The 27,951-nt window shown below is 38.5% G+C and overlaps 1 protein-coding gene across 5 annotated transcripts in view; it reads left to right on the forward strand.

Moving 5' to 3' along the window:
• Window positions 1–27,951, forward strand: part of Mid1 (midline 1) — a 343,526-nt gene that overhangs the window by 210,596 nt on the left and 104,979 nt on the right. For 3 of the 5 annotated variants that reach the window (XM_029534269.1, XM_021187318.2, XM_021187317.2), the window contains exon 2: window positions 23,175–23,890. In XM_029534269.1, the coding sequence (XP_029390129.1) occupies window positions 23,231–23,890 (660 nt within the window). In that variant the 5' untranslated portion in view covers window positions 23,175–23,230. Of the gene's footprint in view, window positions 1–11,223; window positions 11,348–23,174; window positions 23,891–27,951 lie in introns of those variants that run through there. The other 2 variants (XM_029534268.1, XM_029534270.1) reach the window with 2 other exon arrangements.

A 27,951-nucleotide genomic window follows, 5' to 3' on the forward strand; every position in this document is an offset into this window, starting at 1 on the left:
TTCTTCTTCTTCTTCTTCTTCTTCTTCTTCTTCTTCTTCTTCTTCTTCTTCTTCTTCCTCTTCTTCCTCTTCTTCCTCTTCTTCTGTCACTAAGCAGGAGATTTTGCCTGATTAAGGAAAAACTCATCTTTATTTTCATTTTTCAATTTTGACAGGCTTCTCTTTTATAGCTGGGCGCGTGCACACACACACACACACACACACACACACACACACACAGGATCTTTATTCGGGCAAATGATCATTTGTGCTATTGTAAGCAAGATTCTGCTGATGAGAATACGAAGTCTCAATGATAAAGGAGAAAATGGGTCTCCAAGTCTCAGCTCTAAAGGACCTTGGAATTTGCCCACTACCCTAAAGACCCTCATTACCATATCCATCATATTGTTGTAGGGTCTGGTGTTTTGTTTTGTTTTCTTTTGATAGCCTACAATCCAAGAAAGGCTGTGTAGCACAGTGGCTAACTAGGGTTTTGTGAGAGCAGGGTAGAGCCAGGGATAGAAAATAGAGGTTTTAGAGTTCATCACCCCAGGGGGCTAATGTGCATAAAGGAACTGCTCCAAAGGACCGGAGTTTAATCCTCAGAGCTGCCACTCAGGATCAGGATGAAGAAGCACCCATGCAAAGAATTGCTTCTGGATGCTGATAGTCAAGGGGCGGGAAGCGGGACCTGAGCACCCCTCTTTGGACTACTGGTGTTTTGGCAGTTTATGTTGTGGGGGGAGGTTAACTGGCAGTGGTTCAAGCACAACAAAGCGCCCTTCAGGGAAGTCACCAGCGTTCCTACCATCCTTTAGTGTCCTTTGCCCAGCACTCCAGGAGTGAGTGATTTCCCGGTCTCTTTTCCAATGAAGAAAATGACTGAAGTTGCAAAACTAAATATTTGCATCTATTTAAAATACAGAGTAACTTGGAAGAATTTGGAATGGAAAGTATAGAGATTGAGAGTCGGCAGAACTGTCTGGATCTGTGCCTTGAATCAAGTGCTCCTGTTGACTTAAAGAATGACAAGCTGAAGTAGCTGCTTAACAAGAGACAACTGATCAAGTTTTACCATAAAGATGATAAACCAGGCATTAAAATAGTTTTTCCCCACAATGAAATGTGTAATTGTTTCATAGTTTCTCCTGCTAACATTCATATATTTTAACAATAAATATAGCTCTAACATTGTACAGCTTTGTCACCTTGAAAGTTCACTGTTCTTAGAGCCAGACGTTTTGTAAATGAATTTTTAAGCCCTAGATTACATTTCAAGTACTAAGTCCTTTCAATCCCCCCCCACTTTTAATTTAAGAAGCCACTCTCTTATCAATCCTGATAGAATGAAAGGATAAAATGTATGTGAAGCAATACACACTTAGATTGAATCTCAAGGAAAGGATAAAATGCTTAAGAACAAAAGGGTTTTTGTTAACTCCTAAACAATTGTTTAAATTAATAATAATAAAAAAAAACAAGTAACAACACAAAGACCATAAACTAAATCCCCAAGATCATACCTTTGGATATAAATTCCAAAGTAATGCTGTGTATTTATGCTTTACAAATAATACTTGTAAATAATTCTTAGACACTTAACAAGGAAATCTTCTGATTATACCAGAGAAAAACAGTTTAGTATGCCACAGGAATGTGTTTTAAAAGTCATTAGGATCATTCTGATGGTTGTAGAATTTATCTTTATAGATTACCATTATTTTTGTGGTACTTGGTGTGGAAACCAGGAACTTATACATGCTAGGCAAATACTCTACCATTCAACTACACCCCCAGCCCTACATTTTCTCTTTTAAGAATTTTTTTTTTATTTTTTTGCACAAGTATTGCATCTCCACAAAACAGTTTGGATCTTGGGTTTTAGTCCTCTCAGAAGGCTGATTGTTTTAAAAGACAATATACCCTGCCCTAAACTTTATCACTGAAGCTGGAAAGATAGCTCAGTGGGCAAATGCTTGCCTTGACAGCATGAAGACCAGAGTATGGATCTGTGGAATCCACAGAAAAGACAGCAAGGGTGGTGGCCACCTGTAATTCCAACACTTGAGAGGCAGGTCCTGAGACAATCTGGCCTAGCTAGCTAGTATAGCTGATTGGTGAACTGTGAGAGTTGGAGTTCATTGGAGTTCAGTGAGAGACCCTGCCTCAATAAAGTGGAGAGCAATCTAGGAAGACACCTGGCATCAACCTCTGGCTTACATCTGCACATGCTTGCCCACACACTCACCTATACATATGTGTGTACCCACACTCAATTGAATATGTATATATACATGTATGCATACCACACATACATACATACCAAAAAACCTTAAATAAACCTTGTCAACTTGCTTCAATGTGGAAGACTAGGGGAGTATCTCTCAACCCTCTCAAGCGTTCCCTGGGCCTATGCTGTTCATGCAATGGGAACCTTCCTCCCTGAATGAGTGCCTTTAGGATCTCATTCCTTCTGGCTGATTCTTACTAAGGTGGTTTCCAAAACCATGCTTGGTCACAATTTTGCCTAACCAGGAAGGGGTGTTATTTTAAAATACTACTTGCCACTTGCACTTTGAATTAGATAATGACCAGAACTATCAAACAACAGGACCTTCCAGTTATAACACAACTTTGACACTCACCAATCTTGAATCTGTGGTCCCAGATATTTATTTCCCACAGCACTCTACTCACTTCCTGCGTTTCTCTTCCCTACAACCATAGTTGTATGCTCACTGGTATTTTCAGGTTTGAGTTAGCATTATAAGATCAAACACACATCCAGGTATCCAGGTACACATTCTGAATACTATATGCTGTGCTTTAAATGCGTCCACAAAATTCACATGCTAGAAATTTAAGTCCCAATCCAGTAGCGTGGAGAGGTGTTCGAGTTTGTTCAAGTGGGTTTGGCCTTATGTTCACTACTGCTGTCTAAGGACACATTTCTCTCCTCTGGAGGAAATAGACTTCAAGGCACAATCTTGCATACGTCTTGATCTATAACTGCCCAGACTATGCTACAAAACAGTGACAAATATATTTCTGTTTTTATACACTGCCCAATCAGCTCCTTTGCTATTGAAAGACAAACTAGCCCAAGACACTATGCTTTCTTCTTTCTTAGCCCACGGAGTCTCTAGGCCATCCTGTCAAAGCACATTGCTGATATAAATCAAGAGGTCACTGTTTTCAAATAACTCAATCACCTTGCCTTTTCAAACAATAAATTGTAAAAAGCTTGACTTTAATGCCCTTGAAAAAGAAATTAATGCTTGGTATCTGTCTTAGTCAGTGTTTCTATTCCTGCACAAACATCATGACCAAGAAGCAAGTTGGGGAGGAAAGGGTTTATTCAGCTTACACTTCCATACTGCTGTTCATCACCAAAGGAAGTCAGGACTGGAACTCAAGCAGGTCAGAAAGCAGGAGCTGATGCAGAGGTCATGGAGGGATGTTCTTTACTGGCTTGCTTCCCCTGGCTTGCTCAGCCTGCTCTCTTATAGAACCCAAGACTACCAGCCCAGAGATGGCACCACCCACAAGGGGACCTCCCCCCTTGATCACTAATTGAGAAAATGCCTTACAGCTGGATCTCATGGAGGCATTTCCCCAACTTAGGCTCCTTTCTCTGTGATAACTCCAGCTGTGTCAAGTTGACATAAAACTAGCCAGTACAGTATCTGAAACTAAGAAGTTAATCTAAAACTAAGCAGTTAATAATTGGGGGGGGGGGGTGTGAGAGAGAAATTATAACTTTGCCTAAATGCGGGGAAGTTTTATACTAAAATTAAAAATATGTCTATATTCATATTGCCCAGAACATGTCTGACCAAACCTAAAATTAAGATGCTTTTGCTTATTTTTAATTGGCAAGAGGATAGTCAGAATGTCAAGAAAGATCACCCATATATGAGTTGAAATATCTCTTTTGCTAGAGTAGTCTATGTACATCTGCCAATGTTGTTTTGTGTAATCTCCTTAACTTCTTTCATTTTATATGAGTATTTAAAGTAATTACTTTTGCAAACTATTTCATTTATATTTTCTTCATTACCATGTAAGTTCTCTAAGGGCAGGCCCTGTTCTCCTACTCACTACTATACTGCAAGGCCCAGGGCCCTAGAGCTGCCCCTGAAAGCTGGCAAGACAAACAAAACAAAACAAAACAAAACAAACAAAAATTCCAAATACTTATGGAATAAAAATTGCTGAATTTTATCTGCTTTTCATTCCAAAACAAGTTTACAATTAAAAATGTTTACAGAATCATATTGCTGTCCTACACACTTGTGTGTGGTATATGTGTGTAGTTATGCAGACACATATCCATACATTTAGAGGTCAGAGGATGTCTTAAGTGTCTTCCTCTATCAGTTTCAACCTTATTGGTTGAATGAGTCTCGCTGAGCCCAGAGATTGCTGGCTTTGGTAGGCTGGCTGACTGGCTACTGAAACCCAAGAATCTGCTCCATCTCAAAGGGTCATAAGCATTTACGGCCGTATGTAGCTTTTATGTGGAAGTTGGGAAATTGAATCAATGTCTTCTTTTTTATAGCAAGTACTCCTACCCACTTAACCATCTCCCCAGCCCCTTTCCCCATAGTCTTCAAACTATTTTGGTATAAAGTAGAGAGCTTATGTTTTAGACTAGGTCCAGGCTTATTTGAGACTATGTAGAAATGGTTTTTAACAGCTGTAGATTATCTGGCCTAAATCTATGAGTAGAACTTCCTTGATCTATGTTAGTTTTCCTGTGTTGCTGCTGACTGTAAAGGGTGGTGCTGGTGGTAAAATCTCATTACTTCCTAGCAAGCTTCTTTTACTGTGGACTTCCTTGACTTAATGATTGTTTAATGTCATGTGAGAGTCTGCCTATACTGTAACAGCTAGAAAGTCCACTGATAACCTGATTTCTATTTGCTACTGTAGTCTGCCCCACAGGTGGAGAAAGGAACCATGTGTGCTGACAAATGAGTCTCCACAGATTGCTCAGATTTGTGTAACTCTTGAAAGTTACTATTTTTAAGCTCTTTATATACAAGAAAGTCTCACAGAATAGAGATAGTTATCTTTCCCCAAGGGTTGGAAAGCATTCTTACATCTCATAATACAAGATTCAGGTTTCTTAAGTTTTGGGTTGCTGAGCTGTGGTCAACCCTACTGTGTGCATCTGGTACACTGAATGAGACTTGGGGAAAACTTGAAACAAGACCAGGAAGCTTATACCATTTGTTCTGCCTTGAAAACTGCTTTTTCAAATCTCTAATTCAAGGCTCTCATGCTTTCTGTCAGCATCCATGTAACCTGAAGGCTGACAGATTAGTTCATGAAGATAAAAAAGACTGATATTTATCTGCTCTCACTAGGCTCATGGGTACTGTCCATGCTAGGGTCTCTTGTTTCCTGCAAAGTAAAATTCCTAGCAGTTGATATACAAAGGGAAGGTGTCTTTGAGTGGGAAGCAGAGAATGCAGTCTTGGGGTCTTTGTGGGAAATACCATCGTAATGATCACAGATTTGTACTGAAGTTTAGTATATGTGCAAAATTGTCTACATAAAACTATTATTAAATGGTCATTTTTGTTAAAAACAGAAATGTTAATTCAGAGGTTGGAGTGATATTAGGAATTCTCCCTGCCTTTCCAGAGGACCTGAATTTGGATCCTATCACCTACACCTGGCAATTCATATTTGCCTGTAACTCCAGTTCTGGGGAATCCAACAACTGCTTCTAGTCTCCTTAGAGGACCCTTCCTTTATGGTATAACCACAAACAATAAATACTTAAGTTGTTTTAAAGAAGGAATGCTAAATTATTAATATCAGGCCATTCCTTGATGTAAGATACTCTGTGAAGATTGATAATAACTACATGGATTGGTATCCTTCCTGTTTCCCAAAATAGCTTGAAAAGGTTCCTAAGGAAAAAATACAGATACAGAAATAATTTAGTGATGAATGAGAGAATTAATTAAGGACAAAAGGGGACAAAGGATAAGATAATGACAGTTTTGAAACATGGCCTCACTTGATCACCAACAGATTGGGACAGTTCTCTCACCCTCATTTAGTAGGAAACTGACTGGATAAGAGAGGTAGAGTATCAGGTCCTTATCTGTCTTTGCAAGGAAATGCCAGAGTCCATGTTTGAACTCAGGGTTATCTGATTTCAAGGTATACATTCTTTTCTAGTGTGTCACATTGATGGGATTGACTCAAAAGTCTAGGGGCACTTGGGTCCACTATTTTTAAGGGTTAGCCCCAAGTTTTCTGAAAGTACAACAGAGACAAAGCAGTTTCTCAATTCTATTTAAAACAGCAAGGGCAGTGTGGGAAAGGGAAACAAGGTGACCAACAGCAGAATCTAGACAAATGAAAAAAGATGGAGATTTCTAATGCCATGCAAAACTTACATTTCAGAACCCATTTAGCTTAGAGACTGCAGTTATAATAATAATGAATAATATGTTAAGTCCAATAAGTTATTTGAACTTGAGTTATGTCTTACTAAATAAGTCAACAATCACATTGACAGCTTTTGGATATTTTTCACTACTTTGATTTGGCAAAGACAGCATACTGTTTTAGTTGCTTTGATTGTTTCTCAATATAGTGCTCATTACTTGGTTTCCCTGGGAATTCTCACAGGGTATGTATAAAGTTTAAGTTACAGGGGCTTGAGAATATAGTTCAGTTGTCAAAGACTTTGCTGGGTAAGTATGATGATCTGAGTTTGGATTCCCAGAAACCACATAAAAAGACATCTATAATTCCAGTGCTGTGGACACAAACACAAGTGAATCCTTGTAGCAAAATGGCCAGTCAGTAAGCTCCATGTTAAGTGAGAGACATTTAGTCAAACATCATATCTAACATCAACATCTGTCCTCCACATGTCCTCACATATATGTATGTATACACTCATATGCTCACACACACAGAAATACATGCATACATACATACATACAGAGAGACAGGGAAAGAGAAACAGAGACAGAGAGAGAGATATGTTTACACACATACACAAAGTGAAGAACATACAGTCTTTTTTTGAGACTGACTTTTAAGAGACAGTCATTTTTTGACAAAAATTTTAATTTCCTTAACACTCAGCTATTTGTTAAAGTGAGCATCTTATTTTATATAGGGTAAAACAGATCTAGAAATGGCAGGAAGTAGAATATGGTTTCAAAGGAAGGGGATTTTATGAGATTTGGAAGCTGTTTTAATTTTATGATACTTTAAAACAAATGTCTATGTGTGTATTTTAATGGTAACTCAGTTTTATTGCCCCAGGTGTAAACATCTATGATTCCCTGAAAAGTTATAGTTTATCCACTGGCATTTCAATGTGGCAAAAAAGTGTTTTTGCTTGAATTTCTCTGAAAAGTCTCCCTCTGGCTTTTGTTCTGGACAGACAGTCCTGATACTGTTCTTAATATCCTGTTTTCATTCGTCAGAGCTGTTACCCTTTTCATTGCCATGTTCCCATCATTTCTGGTCTTTCATGTGGTGCTTTACAATAACAATTGAGAACAAAAGAATCACTCCTCTTTTGGTTGCCTTAAAAAATAGAGGGGAGTGGGGGGGATGGGGGCTTCATCCTCTGACTGTAGGGCTTCAGTGATCACAGGAAATGTTCATAAGAGGAGATGTGGGTGAGGTTAGTTTTCTTTATTTTTTAAGATCACAGAGTAACTTCAGGACACTGGGAATATGGGTATTTTGTCTGTGGCTAACTTTGAAGTTGAGTGGGTAAAATAGTTTTCCTTTTATAATTACTTTTCTCTCTCTCTCTCTCTCTCTCTCTCTCTCTCTCTCTCTCTCTCTCTCTCTCTCTCTGTGTGTGTGTGTGTGTGTGTGTATGGGTTTGTATTAGTGCATATGATGACAATGAACACTCCTGTACCTTGGTGCATGTCAGGGAGCTCAGGACAAGAAGTCAGTTCTCTCTTTCTACTATGTAGAAACCAGGGGTTATACTCAAGTCCTCAGATTTAGCAGCAAGTGATCCTACTGCTGAGTCATATTACCTGCCCAGAAAAGCACTATTGGTGTGTGTGTGTGTGTGTGTGTGTGTGTGTGTGTAAAAGGCATTATCATATTAGATACTTTCCCCATCTGGCCATACAATAGGGATTAATTGTCTTCATTATGTGCATGAGCATGACAGACGGATATGTTCTTTATTTCTGAGCAACTTAACCTGTTCAGTGTTCACAAAACAATCTGAACATTTTAGGGGATAACTGGGAAGAAGTCAGCTTCCAAGAGGACTATTATATAGACAAAGTAAAAAATAAAAATACAAAATAAACTTGTCTCAATGTAGTAAGGACTTTTCCATGATTCAATCTACTTGCAAAAATCCTGTTCAAGTGTCAAGAAAATAGATCACATCTTACTACTTTCAGATTTGAGCCCTGTGGCATTTTTGGATAAATAACCATTACCTACAGGTTTCTGTCTTTTCAGAGAAAAAACAGTTTCTGTAATGTAGTGGGGATAAACAAACTGGGAGACTTACAGAGAATGAGTGTTGGTAACAAGTTCAAGTAATTTTTAAAGGGTGCTTTTGTATATGTATGTATGTGTGTCAATGTATATACCTATATACACATATACAAATACTGATTCTATTATATACACACCCAGGGTTTTATAGACTTAGAGTTTTATGGATATATGTATAAATGTCTACCCAAATATAAATATGGATGGAAAAGCACTCAAGGAAGGAAGGATTATGTGTTCTTCACCTGTGGATGGTTTAAAAGAAATTAGCTTTGATTTTTTGCCACCACCATTATGTGACTACACTAATCTAAAGTTTTAATCATAGACCTCCTGTTAGGAGACAATTTGAGATCTGCCCTCTCTTTCTTCTTTCTCTTTGTAGCCTGTTACTATTGTCAGACCCAAATTCTTATATGAAATCCAGAAAAGTCTAGAGTACAAAACATCAGTCATTTACAATGTAATATAAAATATATTTGATTTGCCTTTAAAACTGAATTGGTTTAGCTGGATATGGTAACACACACTTTTAATCCTAGTGCTTGAAGGCTGAGGAATTAAGGTCATAAATTCCAGGCTAGACTAGGCTTGACAAAGCAAGACTAGGCTTGTCTACTTGTTTTTAAAAGAAAATAAGAGAAAACACCCAGGATGCTTTGTTTCTTAAAAATAAACCATAATATATAAAACAGGAAATATTTAAGACCCTTTGATTGTTAGAAATCTCAACTAAAGGCTAACAAGTTGTGAACTTCAAAATATTACAAAATGCTTTGTTGTTGTTTACCATTGTCTTTTCATGGGTGGAGTAAATTTTGTGTTTCCTGATGTTTCAACTTGAGCCATGTAGGCTGATTTTCCCGTCACAGTGCCAGAATAAAGGCAAGTTAAATCTGTCACATAAATAATAATTTTAATGTTAAATTCACAGAGGCTAGTTAAATAAAACATTGATGAAAATTTATTAACTTTCCATTTGATAAATATAAATGGGTGTCTTTGGTGGACCACATGAATGTCTTACAGAAATCATCTCTTTTAAAATCGACTAACGCCTGTATTGTTAATAGGTAAATGAAAGTATGATTTGGGGAGACACTAAGCAAGAATATCATACTCTGCATTTTTTATGTTCTATGAAATGTGCTCTGGCTCACCATGAAGTTTCGTAGTGCCATAAATGAAGGTGCTGCAGATTGCACACTGCACAACCAGAGTGTGCCCCCAGCTTCCCCTTTATCTTGCATGCTCCTTAATCACCTTTGCTGGAGCCCAACTGTCTACAGGATAAACTGGATTATGCAGAATTGTTTTTACACTTTCCTGGTAAAGTACTTTAGTTGCAGTTTCTTGTCTTATATAGCGATAAGCCATATCCTTCAAATAACTGCAGTGCAGGACAAATTTTCTTCTTTCTCTTAGACAATCTACTTCCCTTTCTTCATTTTAAAGGATTACTTTCTATTCTCAGTTCACCCTCTATTTTTTTCTTTTTCCATTCTGGGGACCAGTTCTGGAGAGTAACATCAAGTTTGGGGACAATATATGGACTTTTTTGTAGTCTGTATATACCTATGGTATTATATTTGTATGTAGTATGTTAGATGCAACATCCTGTGAGTTCTGTATTCATAGATTTCAACCAAGTCCAAATGTAAAACATGTGAAATGTGTTTTGTCTGTACTGATCATGTATAGACTGCTCTTGTCACTTTTTCCCAAATAATTTATCATAGTATTAGATATTATAGGTAATTTTGGGATTATTTTAAATATGTGAGAGGCTATGTATATATGCAAATGTCATGCCATTTTGTATAACAAACTTGGACATCCATAGATACTGATATTTTTAGTGGGGCTACTCTGGAACCACTCCCCATGGAAACCCATAGAAGACTATTTACATATATCAATCTTTTGAGGTGATTATATGTGTGATGTATGATGATATGTATATAATTGATACAGATATATGTTGTATATTTAGATGATCCACTGTAATGGACAAGTCTTTTTGGAAGAAAACATGAATAGCTTATTGTATTGATACAAGGTATTTTTCCTCCTAATGTAAACTGAAAACTAACTTCTTTCAGAATTGAACTTTAAATTCTGAGGCTAATGAAATAAAATAATGAGCATATTATTTTTAACATGAACCAGCATTCAGAACATAACAAAATAATGTGCTCAGTAGGGTGTTTAAAGGATGCAAGGTATAGGAACTATCAAGTTTCTGACCCCTGGTCACCATGAAGTGCTGTAGTATCATAAAAGCAGCTGCTGCAAGTTGCATACTGCACAACCAGAGTAAGCCACCAGCTTCTCCTTTCTCCTGCATGCAGTATGGAGAGCTGATATGTTTGCTTCTGACTTCAGATACCATGCAGCCATCTGAACCACTGCTGGTCCTTGTAAGCAGGAAGAGTGCCTATCTCAGTGCCAAGTCATCTTGCTTCTTGTCAAGGCAGTGGGTGTTAGCCTGACCTGAGCTGCCTTTTCATTTCATTTTGTTTCAGCTGAGCACTGACCGGGCTAGGGGACAGGGAAGTCACAGTGGGGGCCATGGAAAAGGCAGTTGATTTCTTCAACTCAGGCAACCCTGGCGGAGTGGATGAGGTGGAGCTGGCCTTCCTGGAATTGTTGGACCGATTTTCCTGTTGTATTTCACTGTCGACTCTCTCTCACACACACACACACATACACACACACACAGGACCGCTCCAGCTCTGCCTGCCACACGCCACCTGGTCTCAGTGGCCTGTCTATCATTTTTGTGGAAGCCCATCCTCTACCTACAGCGATGTTTCTTCAAAAAGAACTAGTGTGCAGTCCGTTGGTGGGTATTCAAGGGGATCTGTTTGTTAGAACCTTGAGTGGTGCTCAAAGGGCTCTTAACTGTTTTTGTTTTCAGACTGCTTACCAGGCTACTAGGAATGGATTGTATGATCAAGGCTTTCTAGGGGTTTTCTTAACTGTTAAGACAGGGAGACAGAGATTGCTCATTTCCACTGCCACGAGTGCCTTTTGCTTTCCTATGTGTGTAGATGAACTTCTAGGAGTATTTAAGCAGTCTGTTAAGTAAATTTGGAAGACTGGGTTTCAATTAAAATAACCAGACTGTGTGACCTAGCTCCCATTTCCCCTTAATTTTGATCATTAAAATGTTCATATCCCCATAGACATCTGACATGCTTCCACATGATTCTTTTCAGGAATCATTCATTATTAGTCAGGTTGCGTGGACAGGCAAGTGTGTGATTATTTTAAAGGATATCCTTGAGATCCAATTACTAAATGTGCATGTGTTACAGGCAGATGTGGAAGTACAGAGAAATGGTTGCTTAATACTTTGATTTGATTTGCATGAATTTCACAAGGTGAGGGTTTGGTGGCATTAAATCCTCCTGGGTTCTCATGTCAGGCAAAATGATCTCAATTGCAACCTATGTAAAAACAAATAAGAAATTACAAAATGTTCTCAGTGTACTAATTGCTTGTTTGAAAACTCCAGGCTAGCATCTTGATGCTAATCTGCTTGTCATCTTTGCTTCATTCAATCATTCTGGACCCCTCCAATTTGTTTGGCAGAAATCCATAGTTGTCTGTTACCAATTAAATGAATTTGGATGTGCTGACACTCTAAGGGCACATGTAGTGATATTGTATTTGTAGAGTAATGTTCATTACTTGTAGAATGTCACTGGATCACCCTTTTCCCAAAGGTTTCTCCTCATTATAGTATTTATATGGAAAATCGGTTTTATCTGTGTACTGATCTGTGCCATAACAGGAGTGTGAAATTGCCAAATATTATATCTCCAATTCCCAGTCTTGCAAAATAGTTTCAAATCCAAGGAAATCTCCTTTCTTTCCATCAAGACTACTGTTATTGTCCCTTGTTGGCTCCCCTGCCAGGGTAATAATAACTAAAGTAGGCCTTAGGTAGAATATTGATTTGGTGTTTTTATACCCAAATGTTAAATACTAAGCTATTTATTGAATATGCAGAAGTTGAGTGCTTTTATTATGTCATTTAAAACTTGTATCCTTAGTGAATTCACCTTGCATATAAGAACCAGTTTCTACTGAAGTTATTATATAATTTTCTGGTTTTAGACATTTCTCTGAATGAGAGGAAGGTCCTTCTGAGCTCAGACTGTTGTAACCTTAAAGTCTCAGGTTGATTCCCAATGTTTCTCATCAGTCATTTTGAGCCTTTCAGAGTCTGTATTCTTCTGATCCATGATAGAAACACCAATCCATAATTGTCAAAAGCTATTGCACCTATAGTTCTATAATAAGAATAATGTCATACCCAATGCCCTAACAATAGTAAGTCAGCTTAACTTTTAATTCTGTCAGGTGATGGGGCTAAGAAATGTGGAGCATATCTCCGAAAAAATAATACAATATCTTTGTGCCATGTTTTAGTGTTGTTTGTTGCTCACAATTCTATTAAAAGCTAACCTTTCTGAAACCATTTTTATGAGTCTGGGTATAGCTTTACATTGTGTTAAAGCAGTGGTTGTATCAGTTATTTGCATATAATCCATAACAGTAGCAAAATTAGAGTTACGAAGTAGCAACAAAAGTAGTTTTATAGTTAGGAATCACCACACATGAGGAACTGTGTTAAAGGGTTGCAGCATTAGGAAAGCTGAGAATCACTGGATCTTTCTTATCTGGGTTGTACTTTAGTAAATGTAAACCTTATTTTTCATAGTCTAGAGAATATTTGGCAAAGAACCAGATGATGTACCTTGGGAACTGTCTGGGAAGTGGGTGAGAAACACCTGGTATTAGCAATCAATCACTAGGAATCCAGAGTTGGTTTTTCCAGTTTATTCCTTGATCCAGCATCCCATTCATTTATCTGATTGTGGCAATAGTCACAGCTGTTCACTAAGAGACTGAGAGTAAAATTATTCATGCATTGTATGTGTGATCTTCTCTCTATATTCCAAATGATGACAACAATGAATAACAATTACGTTTTATGCACTATGAAAACACGAGACAGAATATAGGTATGTGGGAGGTACCTAACTTTTAGTCTGATTATTTTTTAATTAACATTTAAAATTAAATCTCTCTCTCTCTCTCTCTCTCTCTCTCTCTCTCTCTCTCTCTCTCTCTCTNTNTNTGTGTGTGTGTGTGTGTGTGTGTGTGTGTGTGTGTGTGTGTGTGTGTGTATGCTCTGCCATATCTGTGGAGTTCAAATAACAACTTGGGAGAGTCAGTTCTCTCTTTTACTGTACAGATTCTGAGGATCAGACTTCGGTTTTTAAGGTTGGCAGCAGGTGCCTTAGACACTGAGCCATCTAACTCTTGATCATAAAAGTGAAACTTGTATGGCCTACTGAGTTTGGTCATGGATTGAACTTTGCATTGAATGGTACTAGGGATACTAGATGTTTCCTCAAGGTCTAGGTTGTGATAACTGTATCAAAGTAGAGATCCTGAGAGGCTTCACAAAATACCATTTTGAAATGCTAACACATGGCAAGGGTTTGATAGTACAGGCTTGGAGCTTACATCTTTTGTCTGCATTTACTTCCCAGGTCAATATTATGTTTTTGCCTTTTACCTCAAAGGAGAATAAAAAGGATGAGTCCAATAGGCACAAAAGGCCATGGGTTGATCATTAAGAGTATCTATCCTGTGGTTTCCCAAACCTCTTTCATAAAGCCAAACCCTGTAGCAGAAGTACCTGTGCCATGCCTCTTTTACTGGAAAGTTTCTCCTTCCCTTTGTTTTCTCCCATGGTCTAAGCCATAAACAAAGGACAATACCCCACCCTAGAAAGTTCTCCTAGTGGAATAAATGCATCTTCAATATAAAAATACCTTTACAATGAAGGAACATATAGGGGGCCACAATTGGCCTTCTGCTCAAGCAGCTAACCAGCTGTTATCAACCACCTTAACCACCATTTTGTGCTAAGATTCTGTTATCCTTCCAGCCCTCCCCACTAGCTCTTTATTCCTTTGATAATTCATTTTCCTTGATTTTATGAGGTGTGTACTCTTGCATTAAGGTTTTATCACCTGTGAGGGTTTGTTGGTTATTTGGTTCAAATCACACATCCATAAGAAGTCTACATTTGAGATTGTGAATGTTTTCTTCAAAGGAAGCTTGTGGGAAGTGGGGGGGCAGCGCATGAATATGTGCATGTACACACACACAAACACACATACACACACACACACACACACACACACACACACGCTCATGTCTGAGCTTATGCATACCTATTTCATCCTTGAATGATTTAGAATACATTGAAAGAATAGGATGAGTCACATAATTTAAACATATGTCTTGTTATTCTGTTGTGTAGGAAGAAATACTTTACAGTAAATATTTTAGTGACTTGCTGAGTAGGAGAATTTTATCACTTTGTATTGTTCAGCTTAAAAGATTACTTTGTAATTACTTAACATATGTAAATACTTAACATATGTCACATTGTTCTAAACTTTCTTTATAAACATTTCTTTATTATTTAGTTTGAAGTTGCTAAATACAATAGATGCCAGAACACTTTTGACCCCTGAAAGATTCCATTCTCATCTAAAATTTCCCCAGAGACAACAAGCAAACACAAACAAACACCACCTAACATGAAGCCAAAATAAAAAGTATTCAAGGAAAATGATTTATGCTAGGAAGAAAAACAAAAGCCAATTGTAAGTAATGGCAGATGGTCTCATTTCTTGGGCTTATGGCTTAAGAAGTTAGGGGTCTTAAAATTGAAAGTGTAGTTTGGAGAAACTTGGGCAAGACTTTAAAAATGGAGATGAGATGCAAGGTAGGATTTATAGCTTGGACAATAGGAAAACTCCTCTGTTTTGTACCATGGAGAAAAGTGATATGAAAAAGCTGTAGTCCAGGGAGCAAGTTATAAGCCGTAAACTCAAGGAAGAAAGACTAAATTGCATTTGGAGCTGGAGAGGTGGCTCAGTGGTTAAGAATGCTTGCTATTCTTCTAGAGGGCCAACGTTTAGTTCTCAGTATATACTGTATACTATATATTCAGTATCTCAGTATATATATATATATATATATATATATATATATATATATATATATATATAATTTCAGCTCCAGAGGCTTCAGTGTCCTCTTCTGGCCTTGAACTCGGGTGTACATACCCACACATTGACACATGCATACAAATTAATAAAAATAAAATAAATCTTTGAAAATGAAATCAAAGGAAAAGGCTGTATTTTGTTTTTGGAGGGGAAGACAATGATCTAAAATTGTAGCAGAGAGGGTCTAGATCACAGAAAACAGATAAAAGGAAACCAATATGAGCACACATATCTTAAACAATGCTTTGAATTTTTGAGATGGAGAATGTATTTGTTTCTACTGATGTTTCTACTGTTCCTTTGCAACAGACCTGATTACCTTTAATATCACAAATCCATTATTTTATAGATTTGAAAGTCTGAAATCATAAATAAATTGCCTATTTATCAAAGTATCTACAGAGTTCTGCTTCTTTCTGGAGGATGTGGGATGACATCTATTTTTATTCTCCTATCACCAGCTTTTAGATGCTAAAGGCTTGTGGCCTTGTCCTTTGTCTTCAAAGCAGCCATATTGGTCTAGATTTGCTCACATCACTCTGACTTTGACTATTCTGTTGGCTTCTTCCACTTTAAAGAATTATTTTGATGCTTTTTAGTCTCTTGAATAAACCTAGATAATCTCCTTATTGCAAAATTAGCTGTTTGCAAGTTTTAATTACTGCTGCAACATTAATGACTATTTTCTCCTTTTACCTATGTTACATACAGATCCCCAGATATAGTTTGTAGTTATTTTGGGGGCCATTGCCTTGCCTTCTTCACAGAAGAAGTACAGAAAATGTAGCAGGTTTCTCACTTTTGAGGGTGGTGAAAGAAACACTTTAGGAGACACCTGTAGAAAAGACGGGTTGGGGAAGTACATCAATAAGTCAGTCCCCTGAGAGTTGCATTCTGACTCTGAGGCAGTTACAGACCATGAAGCTGAGGCTTGTGAACACTGAAGTGACATTCCAGGAAAATAGTGCTTTGAGACTCAAGCCTAGAAATCACTTTCATGGAAAGTGACCATGAAGTGAGTTAACACACTGGCTTACCTTTTGGAAGGGAGGACACATTAGAACCCTCCAGGGCTTTGATGAACAGAAAGAAGTCAGCAGCAGCAGCAACAGCAGGGGAGTGGGGGAGGGGGACCTTGAGAAGGATAATTGCAGTGTGACCCAGAAGGACAGGACCATATCTGAAGAAGTAAGAAGTGGACCACTATTCATCTTATTCTTTTATCCAGAAAAACCTTCATTTATTTGCTTTCTATTGTGAAGACGTGCTTTTGGTGGTAAATGCATTTCTGAGAAGAGCCCGGGCATCTAAGGATACAAGGTTTCACTGAACTCTATCACTAAAGACAACCCTGCTTCTGAATGTGGTTAGAGTGGCTACAAGAATTGTCTCTAGCTGCATATATAGCAGAAGATGGCCTAGTCAGCCATCGTTGGGAAGAGATGCCCCTTGGTCTTGCAAACTTTATATGCCCCATACAGGGGAACGCCAGGACCAAGAAGTGGGAGTGGGAGTGGGTGGGCAGGGAAGCAGGGCGGGGGGAGGGTATAGGGGATGTTCGGGATAGCATTTGAAATGTAAATGAAGAAAATATCTAATAAAATAAGTTAAAAAAATTGTAGGGCACACACATCTGTGGACTCATGCTCAAGTACATCCAGGCATCTTACATCTAACATGGCGAATGTCCTACATTGTTTTAACACTATCTTTTCAACTCTTTTTTGCTTACTATTCTGCCCTGTTCTATATAGACCAACTGCAGGCAGGCCAAGGTGTGAATGCTGAATTGCTGCTATTCCCAGTCTGTTGCAAGGAGTTCTCATGATTATCACTTCCTTCTCCTGAATAAAGACAAATCAGCCCATTCATTAAAATGTTGAGCTATAGAATTTCCTGACAATATGCACGTGTGATTTCCTTCGATTGTAGTAAATTCTAAGAAGCTAGTTAAAAAAAAATTGAACTGTGAAGGTTAGGCAAAAAAAAAAAAAGATAACTTTTTTTGTTGCAAAAATCCTACCCCCCCCAATCGACACACACACTATCTTGTCGAAGGGCCTTACTCAATTTTTAAAAATTGCCTCACCCTTTACCCTGAAGAAATTTTCCTGTTCCATTTTCCTCTTGTAGGGAGTTGATTACGCTGGGTTTGGATTCCTATTTTTTATGTTACCCAACATATTATTTTCATTTTTACATATATATTTATGTGTATGAGTGTTTTGCATGCATCTGTATCTGTGTACTGCATTTATGCCTAGCACCTGTGGAGGTCAGATGAGGGCATTGTGAGCCTCCATGCAGGTGCTGGGAACTGAACCCAGGTTTTCTGCAAAGGGGAGCAAGTGCTCCTAACTGTGGAGCCATCTCTTCTACCCTAGTATTCCCTCACCCCTCTCTCTAATGAATTGTTAAGTCACCAAGGCAAGGGCTAGGTATTGCCTGAGCCTTCTGTAGAACCAAGTACATGGAAAGACATTAATATTTTATTAAAGAATAAGAAATATTTTAATCTCTCTAGATATTTTAAAGAATGATATAAAATGAGGCAGGCTAATTTCTTGAAGAGGGGAATGACATATGTGGATATTATTTAGTAGTAAAGATGATGTGTAGCATCTTCTGTGGAATTTACCATAGATAAAAACTCAGAAACCCTCCCTTTTGGAATTATGTGACTCAAAGACTTAATTTGGCTGATCTTCATTTGTCACATATAGCTACCTTCTCAGCACTGAATTCAGTTAACTATTTATAGTGTAGACATTTGCCCAAAACACCATATGGAGTACTATGGCAATAAAAAGAAAAGATTCAGATCTGAGCAGCTGCTATTAAATCATTCCTACATGAATTGCCCCAAGCACTGAACGCACATCTTTTCCATTGATGTCAGGGTGAAATCCCATTGTACATAACTTGCTGTTAACACGGGGAGCATGCACTCACTTGTCCAACTCTGGTTTCTCCATCTTTCCTGTTGTTACCCACTTGACATTTTATTCATACTTTCCTGCTGGCAATTTTTATTTTATTTTCTGACCAGGTGTGTGTATCTTTCTCCTCTAAAGATAAGATCTGCAGGTGAAATCCAGCTCATTGTCTGTTTTTTAAAATGCTGTTGTATTAGAGCCTAGCCATGCTCATTCCCTTATGTGTTTTTATGCTAATTTGTGCAATGTATATCCAATGGCCCCCAAAACAGAAAGCATTTATTGCCCTGCCATTTATATAGAAAACTGGCTGACTTCTATTTTAGTGATTGACAGATCCTTACAGGAAAGATTTATGCTTTATTCATCCAGCTTCAACCCATTAGAGTTGAAGAAATCAATGAATGCTTGAGCTTACTGTACATTGGACATTATTCTAGCTATTTCTGACACATGCTTCAAAGAGAAAAACATCTCTGGCTTCATACAACACTCTCTAGTGCTAGAGATATTAGAGGGAGATATCAATAGCAAAGTAGTAGAATATGTTAGAAATAGAGACATAAAGACCAACAGACTGAGATAAAGCAAGAAGGATTTCCATAGTGGGTGGGTAATTATGGTGGTAGTGGGGCATTTAGTTTTATGTGGGTTCAGCTAAGGTGACTGTAGAGCCCAGAGTCATGTGGATTATAAAGTCTGTATGGGCTGTGTAGGAGATGGGATGTGTTTGGCATATCTGTAGATTGACAAGGGAGCCATTTGCCCAGAGCAGAAAAAGAAAGGAGTAGCGTGGGAGGAAATGAGCTCACTGTCTGTCTGTTTTCTAAGGCTGGTTTTATTGTGGTGAATTTCCATTTGACTGACATGGGAAGCCCCTGGAGGGAAGAGCAAAGAGAAGCAGAATCTTTCATGTTTTAACAGGTTCTTTAGCTGCTGGGTGGAAAAATAGACTATAAGGAGAAGGGCAAGAATGAGAAGAAGCTATGAAAGCATTTAGAAAGGTCTTATGATAACCCTGGTATGAGGTGATGATTGCTGGGATCATGATAATAAAGATGGGTGAATATAGCAGAAGGTTCTATCTTCTTGGGCCAGCTTAGTATGTAGCATGAGTAGCTATCTCTAGAATAGGTGAATACAATGTCAGCATTCCTATTGGGGTGCACAGTAGAACCACCCTTGGGAATTGAGATGGTACCACTATGGGACAGAACGATGGCACTTCCACTAAAACAGTCATTATGCAATGTTTATCTTTTGATATCTGGTTTATTTCAGTATTTTACTTGCCGTATTATTCTCTGACTGCATGCATATTGCTACAGATGATAGAATTTCATTTTTCTGACCAAGTAGTATTTCATTGTGTGCATATATTCCATTTGTTTATCTGTTCATCAGATGAACACTTAGGTTGTTCCCATTACATGACCACTGGGAATCATGTTACAGCAAACATGGGAGTGCAAATGTCTCTTTAACATGCTTATTTTACTTCTGAATTATATGACAGTGCTGTACTAAGTTTTTTTTTTTTTTTTTGGTTTTTCAAGACAGGGTTTCTCTGTATAGTCCTGGCTGTCCTGGAATTCACTTTGTAGACCAGGCTGGCCTCGACCTCAGAAATCCGCCTGCCTCTACCTCCTGAGTGCTGGGATTAAAGGCATGCACCACCACACCCAGCTTTAAGTTTTAATAAATGAAAAATCAATTTTATTTATATGTGATTCATGTATATCAGTGTGTATATGCATGTATGTAGACACACTATTGGGTGCATGCTTGTGGAACCATGAGTTTACAATGGGACTCTCCCTTGATTGCTCTCCACCTTATTCATTAAGGCAGGGGATGAACCCAGAATTCTGGCTAACTAGCTTTCTCTGTCTACTTCTCCCATGCACTGGGATTACAGATGACTTCCATACCCATCTAGCATTTATGTGCATTCTGGGAACTGATGCTCCAGTATTCCTGTTATATGTTACACATTACATGGCAGGTGATTTAACTGTTGAGCATCTATCTACCCATTACCACTTTCATTTTTTTGTTTTTTACTTTTAAAGTTTCTTAACACTGCTTTGTTGTTGTTGTTGTTGGTTTGTTTTTTGTATTGGCTTACAATATAGTACCATCAAAATAAGTGCAAATACTGTATATGTGAAAATAAAAATTAAATGAAAAGAAGTAGGTTGTGCATGATGGTGTGCTCCTGTGATAGTCCTTCGCTCCCATGATCCCAACACTCAGGAGACAGAGGCAACAGTATTGTTTGCAACCAGCCTGTAATATATAGCAAGACCCTGTCTCAAGAACATATTTAAATGAGTAAATAGCATAATTAATGATAATCATCATGTAATGCAGCATAGGAAAAGGCCTACATTTTTCCTTTCTATTTTTATGCTTCTGATAGAAAAGGAAAATAAATTTGACAAAGAGATAATTTTCTACCCACAATTAATCAAAGTCTTGCTTAATAGACCAAACCTTTCAATTTCTTCAGAGCCATCCATGGGTGAAACACTCCAGTCTGGATTTGCACTGAAGGGCGGGAACTCCTAAAAGGGAAAAGAGCTGCGAAAAGAAATATGGAGGCCTTGGCAAAGATTCTGATCAAGGCTCGATTTTTTATTGATCAGACTTGCTTAAGTACAAGGAAGGGTTAGGAAGGGTTCCCAGCATGCCCCTGAGTCTTTTGAAGTTGCCACGGTGGTCTGGGCGATTGTGGGCAGTCCTAGCGATGGTGGGCAGTCCGAGGGCACTGCATTCTGGGAGATCTGGGTAGCACTCTGGTATGCCTGTGCGCCTGTGGAGGGGGAGTGGTTAGTGGAGGTGGGAGACCCCAACACATGGGTACAATGGACTGGGTCCTAGGGAGGATGGTGAAGTTTTTTTAATGTAAGAGTAGCCTTTGGCTTTACATTGCAGATTGTGAAATGATGAGTAAGCACTGGGTATTTCAAATTGCAGTCTCTCCTTTATTTAGCAATAAATATGAATGCCTAGATGCAGGTCATCGCTGAGCTAGTAATTTCCTCTTCTACTCTTTAACAGGCCCAGGACATACTGTATACTCTTTAGTGATCTTATTTCAGTTGGTTGTGTGCTGATGGTGTTTCAGCAAAGCAATGTACCCTTCATATTTCAGATGGATGTTGTTTCATAAAAGGTCACCTGATTCTAGAAACATTGCATTTTTTATAGAAGCGGAGGTGTGAATACAATTGACTGATTGTCAGAATCACTATACACAGCTTTGGAAGTAAAGCCTTCCCATAAACCCAACTGAGAACTTTCTACCCTTATGAGTGATTTGATCCTCCTGACCTGGTAAACTGCACTATTATCCCACAGCTTGCAATGGGCTGCAGCTAATACACCAGGCAGCACTCTACAGCTCTCTACTAATGGTCTGGAAAGGGAGAAGGTTAAAAAAGGCTTAGTTCCCAGGTCTGCTAATGAGCAGGAGGCCTCTTCACCCTAATGAACTGGTGCTTGTGTGGGATTCTTTGTCATCTCTTTTTGAAGGGAAGGCAGGCAGGAGTTCACAAAAGCAACGAGGTATTTATGGGAAAGGGAACATTTAGCTGGGCCACCCGAAGGTGGCCTGGAGGGGAGCAACAGAACTGGCAGAGGTCATGACTGGGCCAGCAGGGTTGTAAGTGTGAGACAAGACATCCTGCCAGCCAGACCTGTTGCTAGCAACAGAGAGCGGCCTGAGATAGGATATTTTGGGCCAAATGGGGCTGCACTAGTATTCTTAGGAACCTTTACATAGTCTTTCTAACATGCTTTCTAAACTGAAACTATTACTGTTAGGACTTATCAAATGTATGTGATAATATTCGTCATCAGCATTTCAGTCTCCACAAAGGCTTTCTGGTAGTTTTCTGTATTTTTCCTCTGTCTCTCACATCCCATTTCTGGATTAATCAACACATGAGCAATGAGCATATGCCAAAAACATTGCCTCTACCATGAGCATCTTTGTGAAAAATCTGTTTCTATTTCCTCAAGAATGTCTTGAGAAATGATGTTCTGAATTTAAACATGATTTATTCTACTGAAATGCATGCATTTAACTTCATATATAATTAATGTTCATCTCTATAACAAGTATGTGTGTACAGTTGAGAATTCTGTCCTCCTATTACCTACTGATAGTCTGTAAAATGTATATACACTAATATTTAAGTTCACAAATTCAAAGTTGTGAATGACTATATTTCATTATCAAGTTTCTGCATTTTAATTTTAACTAAAAGAAAATTTTGTTCACGATGTAAGATGTAAGATGTAAGATTACTCTGATTATAGAAATTACAGTTTCAGTCACTGAGTTAGACCTTTTAAAAGCCAAAGCTGCAAAAACTATAAACAAACAACAATAAACATTAAAAAGGAAAGCTGCCACTTTCAACAATCAGAAATTTGAGAAAATGATAGGCTTGTGTGTGTGTGTGTTTTTAATCATTTGCTCCCAGTAAAGACAGACATTTGGAACATACACATAATTTCCCTTCCATGACCTATGTTTGGAGTTATTATGAGATGCATTCGAAGCTGACAGCCCCCCTGGCTGACCCCTCATGCTTAATCTAATCTTACTTTCTGTTTCCAGATAGCTGATCAGCTTCCTTGGATTTTGCTGATGACCCCGGAGAGTTTTGCCTGAAGATGGAAACACTGGAGTCGGAGCTGACCTGTCCTATTTGTCTGGAGCTTTTTGAGGACCCTCTCCTGCTTCCCTGCGCACATAGCCTCTGCTTCAACTGTGCCCACCGCATCCTGGTCTCTCACTGTGCCACCAACGAGCCTGTGGAGTCCATCAACGCCTTCCAGTGCCCCACCTGCCGGCATGTCATCACGCTCAGCCAGCGAGGTCTAGACGGTCTCAAGCGCAACGTCACCCTACAAAACATCATTGACAGATTTCAGAAAGCATCCGTGAGCGGGCCCAATTCTCCCAGTGAGACCCGCAGGGAGCGGGCCTTTGACACCAACACCATGTCCTCTGCCGAGAAGGTTCTCTGCCAGTTCTGTGACCAGGATCCTGCCCAGGATGCTGTGAAGACCTGTGTTACTTGCGAAGTGTCCTACTGCGATGAGTGCCTGAAAGCCACTCATCCGAACAAGAAGCCCTTTACAGGCCATCGTCTGATTGAGCCAATCCCGGACTCGCACATCCGGGGGCTGATGTGCCTGGAGCACGAGGATGAGAAGGTGAATATGTACTGTGTGACCGATGACCAGTTAATCTGTGCCTTGTGTAAACTGGTTGGGCGGCACCGCGATCATCAGGTGGCAGCTTTGAGTGAGCGCTATGACAAATTGAAGGTTAGTCCTATCCGCCTTAAGCCAACCCCTTTCTGCCAGCAAATGTCATGGAAATAAGAACTGTATTCACTGCTAGCTACATGGAAGGTGAAGGATTTCTCTTCACCTTTGTTATCTGATTAGTTGTAGCATGTTTTTGGCAGCCTATAAATGTTACACAATGAGGGTATCTTGTAAAAGTTGACTGCTGCTTGTAATTTTAGTGTTGTCAAGGTGAGGGCAAAATCTAAAAATCTGGATCATTTTCAACTCTTGCTGTTTTCTGGATCATTTTCAATGTCTGCAGTTGTTGCAAAGAGAGGAGAGAGGGAAAGCCTGGGGGTGGGGACAGTGAGGGAACGAGAAAGAGGAATATAAAAATCGATCTTTTGAGCATTTACAGGCATTTATTTTCTTCACTCATGCAGGAAAAAGTAATTTACTCACATTGTACCTTTATCTAGTTACTACACAAACAAAAGACTAGAAAGGAGAATATGTGTAGCAAATGTCTGTACCCAATGTAGGATTTTAGAGTACATGTGACCCCCTTGTGTAAATGATATTCGGCTTATTGGTGAACTATCATGTTCTGACAGTTTCGGGTTTCATGAAAGCATTTCTACCTATGTAAGCATCTTTTATTCAGCGATTTTATAGGCAAGACTGCCTGAATTTCATCCACTTCTAGTATGAAATTATCCAAATTCCAACTTGGGGGATAATAATTAATATGGCTATACGTTAACTTTAAAAATACTCTTTCTAAATAAAGTTAGAAAGCAACAGGGAACAAAAAACCCCTCCTGATGTCTATTCAACTTCAGTTGACAGTGAGTGGGTCTAATTACTGCAAACACGGCTGAGAAAGTTTGTATGAGGTATTATGTTCATCAGCTAATTTTTAGATCACAAGACACTAATTAAAAGGAAAGGAAGTATAAATTAAAAGTGCTAAGTAAATATATACTGAAGTCCTTCCCCTCAGGAAAAACAGAGCAACTTGTTGAACAAACAGAATTATTCAGATGACCCAAAGAGTAACATTGCTCAGAAAATATTATCACCTTTCACAAATGGTTCCTATCCCTTCTCCTAATGCTAATGACTGCTTATATTTACTTGGGTTACATAGGCGATTTTGCCATGGTGAAGATTAACAAACCACATTTGGGATTCAACTTCTGTGATTGTTTAACACACTGAGGGAAGTTTGCATTCTAAGGGGAATCCCTACTTCTCAATGTGATAGGGGAAGTGAATACAGTACCTGCACAGCATAGCTCACTTCAAATATCCGAGGAGTGAGTGGCTGCAATCCATTTTTTCTCATGTATGGAAGTTTGCCACAAGAATTTAGGTAACACAGACAAGAGAAGATAAGACACCCATTACATTTCGCTGCATTGCTCAGTGGTAGCAGAGAAAAGTATCACCAAAGTGTTTAACAAGGAAAGGAGTGTGCATGAAATTACGACTAAGTCAATTGTTCAAAAATCCAGATAGCTGTTAGCTTGTGAAATTCGAGGTGATCTCTTTTTAGCCTTTCTTGTGCTTAGGAGGTATGTCCTTTGGAACGATTGAATAGAGATCTTTGGTCTTCCTTTCCTTTTTGTCTTTTATCAAGAAATGTTCTTTTTATTACATTAGGGGTTGTTTGTTAGAACAACATCATTATAATGAGGCTACATATTCAACAACTTCAAGGCTGGTTATTTGCATCTGTTAATCAAGTTCTGCTCAGTGTCCATGTGCTGTCACAGCATGGTCATTAATTATTTACATAACACCTTCAAATTTACAAGGAGAAACTGCAGTAGCCCTATCTGTGATGAAAATGCAAGTCTTCAGTCATAAGTTCAGTACATTTGTCTAATCAAGCATATGGATTACCAGGCATTGATGTTGTCACAGGGAGGGCCTGACAATTAACCATGTTGTATATTTTATTTTCTAATTACAGAAATATAGGCATATTAACAACCTCTAACACACCAAAACATGTGCATCTGTTTAACAAAATATGTTTATTAGCAATTATTTACAGCTATTCCATGAAATGTGCTTTTAAGCATTTGCATGGACAACATAGCAGCATAGCATGTTTGTTCAGGAGCATGCTGTTCATGTTAGAAAAAAAAATCATAATCATACAGGACATTTGTAAGGTGATGATCTTAGTCATCATAGTACTTTCTTGTTGAACCTAAACCTAGTCCAATATAAATCTTGGTTTTAAAAAAATGAACTAATAGAATAATGAAGTGAAGCAACCAAGGAACTATATGTTTGAGTGGTTATTACATTAGTCTCAAAAAGTAAATTGTGCTCTGTGGGATTTCATATTGATACATATTGTGCTGATATGATTGCAAAGAATAATTGTTTCTTTAATAACATAAATTTGGGGGAATTGGTTTTTTTTAATTATATTAGATTTCAGTATAAAAGGTATATGAAATGAAATGTAGCTGGGTGTGGTGGACCACCCTTTTTTTGTTTTTTAATTTTTATTATTATTATTTTCTTTATTTACATTTCAAATGCTATCCTGAAAGTTCCCTATACCCCCCCCACCCCTGCTCCCCTACCCACCCACTCCCACTACTTGGCCCAGGCGTTCCCTTGTGCTGGGTCATATAAAGTTTGCAAGACCAAGGGGCCTCTCTTCCCAGTGATGGCCGATTAGGCCATCTTCTGCTACTTATGCAGCTAGAGACACAAGCTCAGGGGGTACTGGTTAGTTCATATTGTGTTCCACCTACAGGGTAGCAGCCCCCTTCAGCTCCTTGCTTACTTTCTCTAGCTCCTCCATTGGGCACCCTGTGTTCCATACAATAGCTGGCTGTGAGCATCCACTTCTGTGTTTGCCAGGCTCTGGCATAGCCTCACAAGAGGCCGCTATATCAGGGTCCCTTCAGCAGAATCTTGCTGGCATGTGCATTAGTATCCAGGTTTGGTGGCTGATGATGGGATGGATTCCCAGATAATTCCACCATTCAAGGGGCAGAGGTTTATCTATGAACTGAAGGCTTGCCTGGTCTCCATGGTGAGATCCAAGACAGTAAAATCTATATATATTTTAAAAAACAAAACAAAAACAGAAATGAATGTGATTCTGTACATTGGCATCTTTAACTAAAGCACAAGTGATAAAATGCCATAAAATTTCAACATGTAGGGTTCATAGATGTAAAAACCTTCCACATTCCCGTACCCACCTTATCTCAAAAACTAAAATTATTAAAAATGTCTTTCACATCATTTGAAGGATTGTCATGCCAGCAATCTGTTCCTTTCAGGGACTGTGCTTGGTAAATGTTCACAAGATAGGGAAGCAATGAGAAAATTAAACTCAGAGTTCCTAAAGTGTGTTTTTTAAAGTAACAAGTGAATTCTCCCTGTCAAATGCAGCCTCTAAATGAGGCACATCAAAACATGGACATTTCAAAACACCATTTAAATTGAGTTTCAAGAAGCTCTCCAGCCCTACATACTCTACTTAAAAACTGGATTTGTGAGCCACATAACTGACATATAAGGGAGATTAATAATGCATTCTAGAGTTTCCAAGAAATTACAGTGCAGTAATTTCTTACTGTGTGCACACTACACACTGTGCCTCTTGTTTCTTGACTCCAGTTGCACTTATGAAAATATGCCAACAGAGAAAATTGACCTTTCATTGTCCTTCATGTGCCCCTTCAGTCAAGCTAAGTCTGAAGCTTGGAACTGCTTTTGCTATGCTCACTTTAAAGGTTGGGGGTGGGAATTTCTTCATGCAACACAGCTTTCAGTGGATCAAACCACTGAGAATTTCAAATTATTTTTCTGAAAGTTCCAGTAAAAGCTCAATTTTTTGTGGCACTTTGTAATGGAGGTGTAGATAGGGAATTTCACTCTTATGTTTGTTTGTTTGTTTGTGTATAGTATCATGCCCAGATGAGGTTTATTCTATCTTTTGAAAATCTTTCCCAGTTTACAACAATGGTGTGCAAGATACTGAGCTACAGATTATTTTCTTTTTTTTTTCTTGGCATTTCTATGACACATTTCTTTTTTTCCTTTTCTTTTCTCTTTTT

Source organism: Mus pahari, chromosome X, assembly GCF_900095145.1.
Source record: "Mus pahari chromosome X, PAHARI_EIJ_v1.1, whole genome shotgun sequence".
NCBI classification, from domain to species: Eukaryota; Metazoa; Chordata; class Mammalia; order Rodentia; family Muridae; genus Mus; species Mus pahari.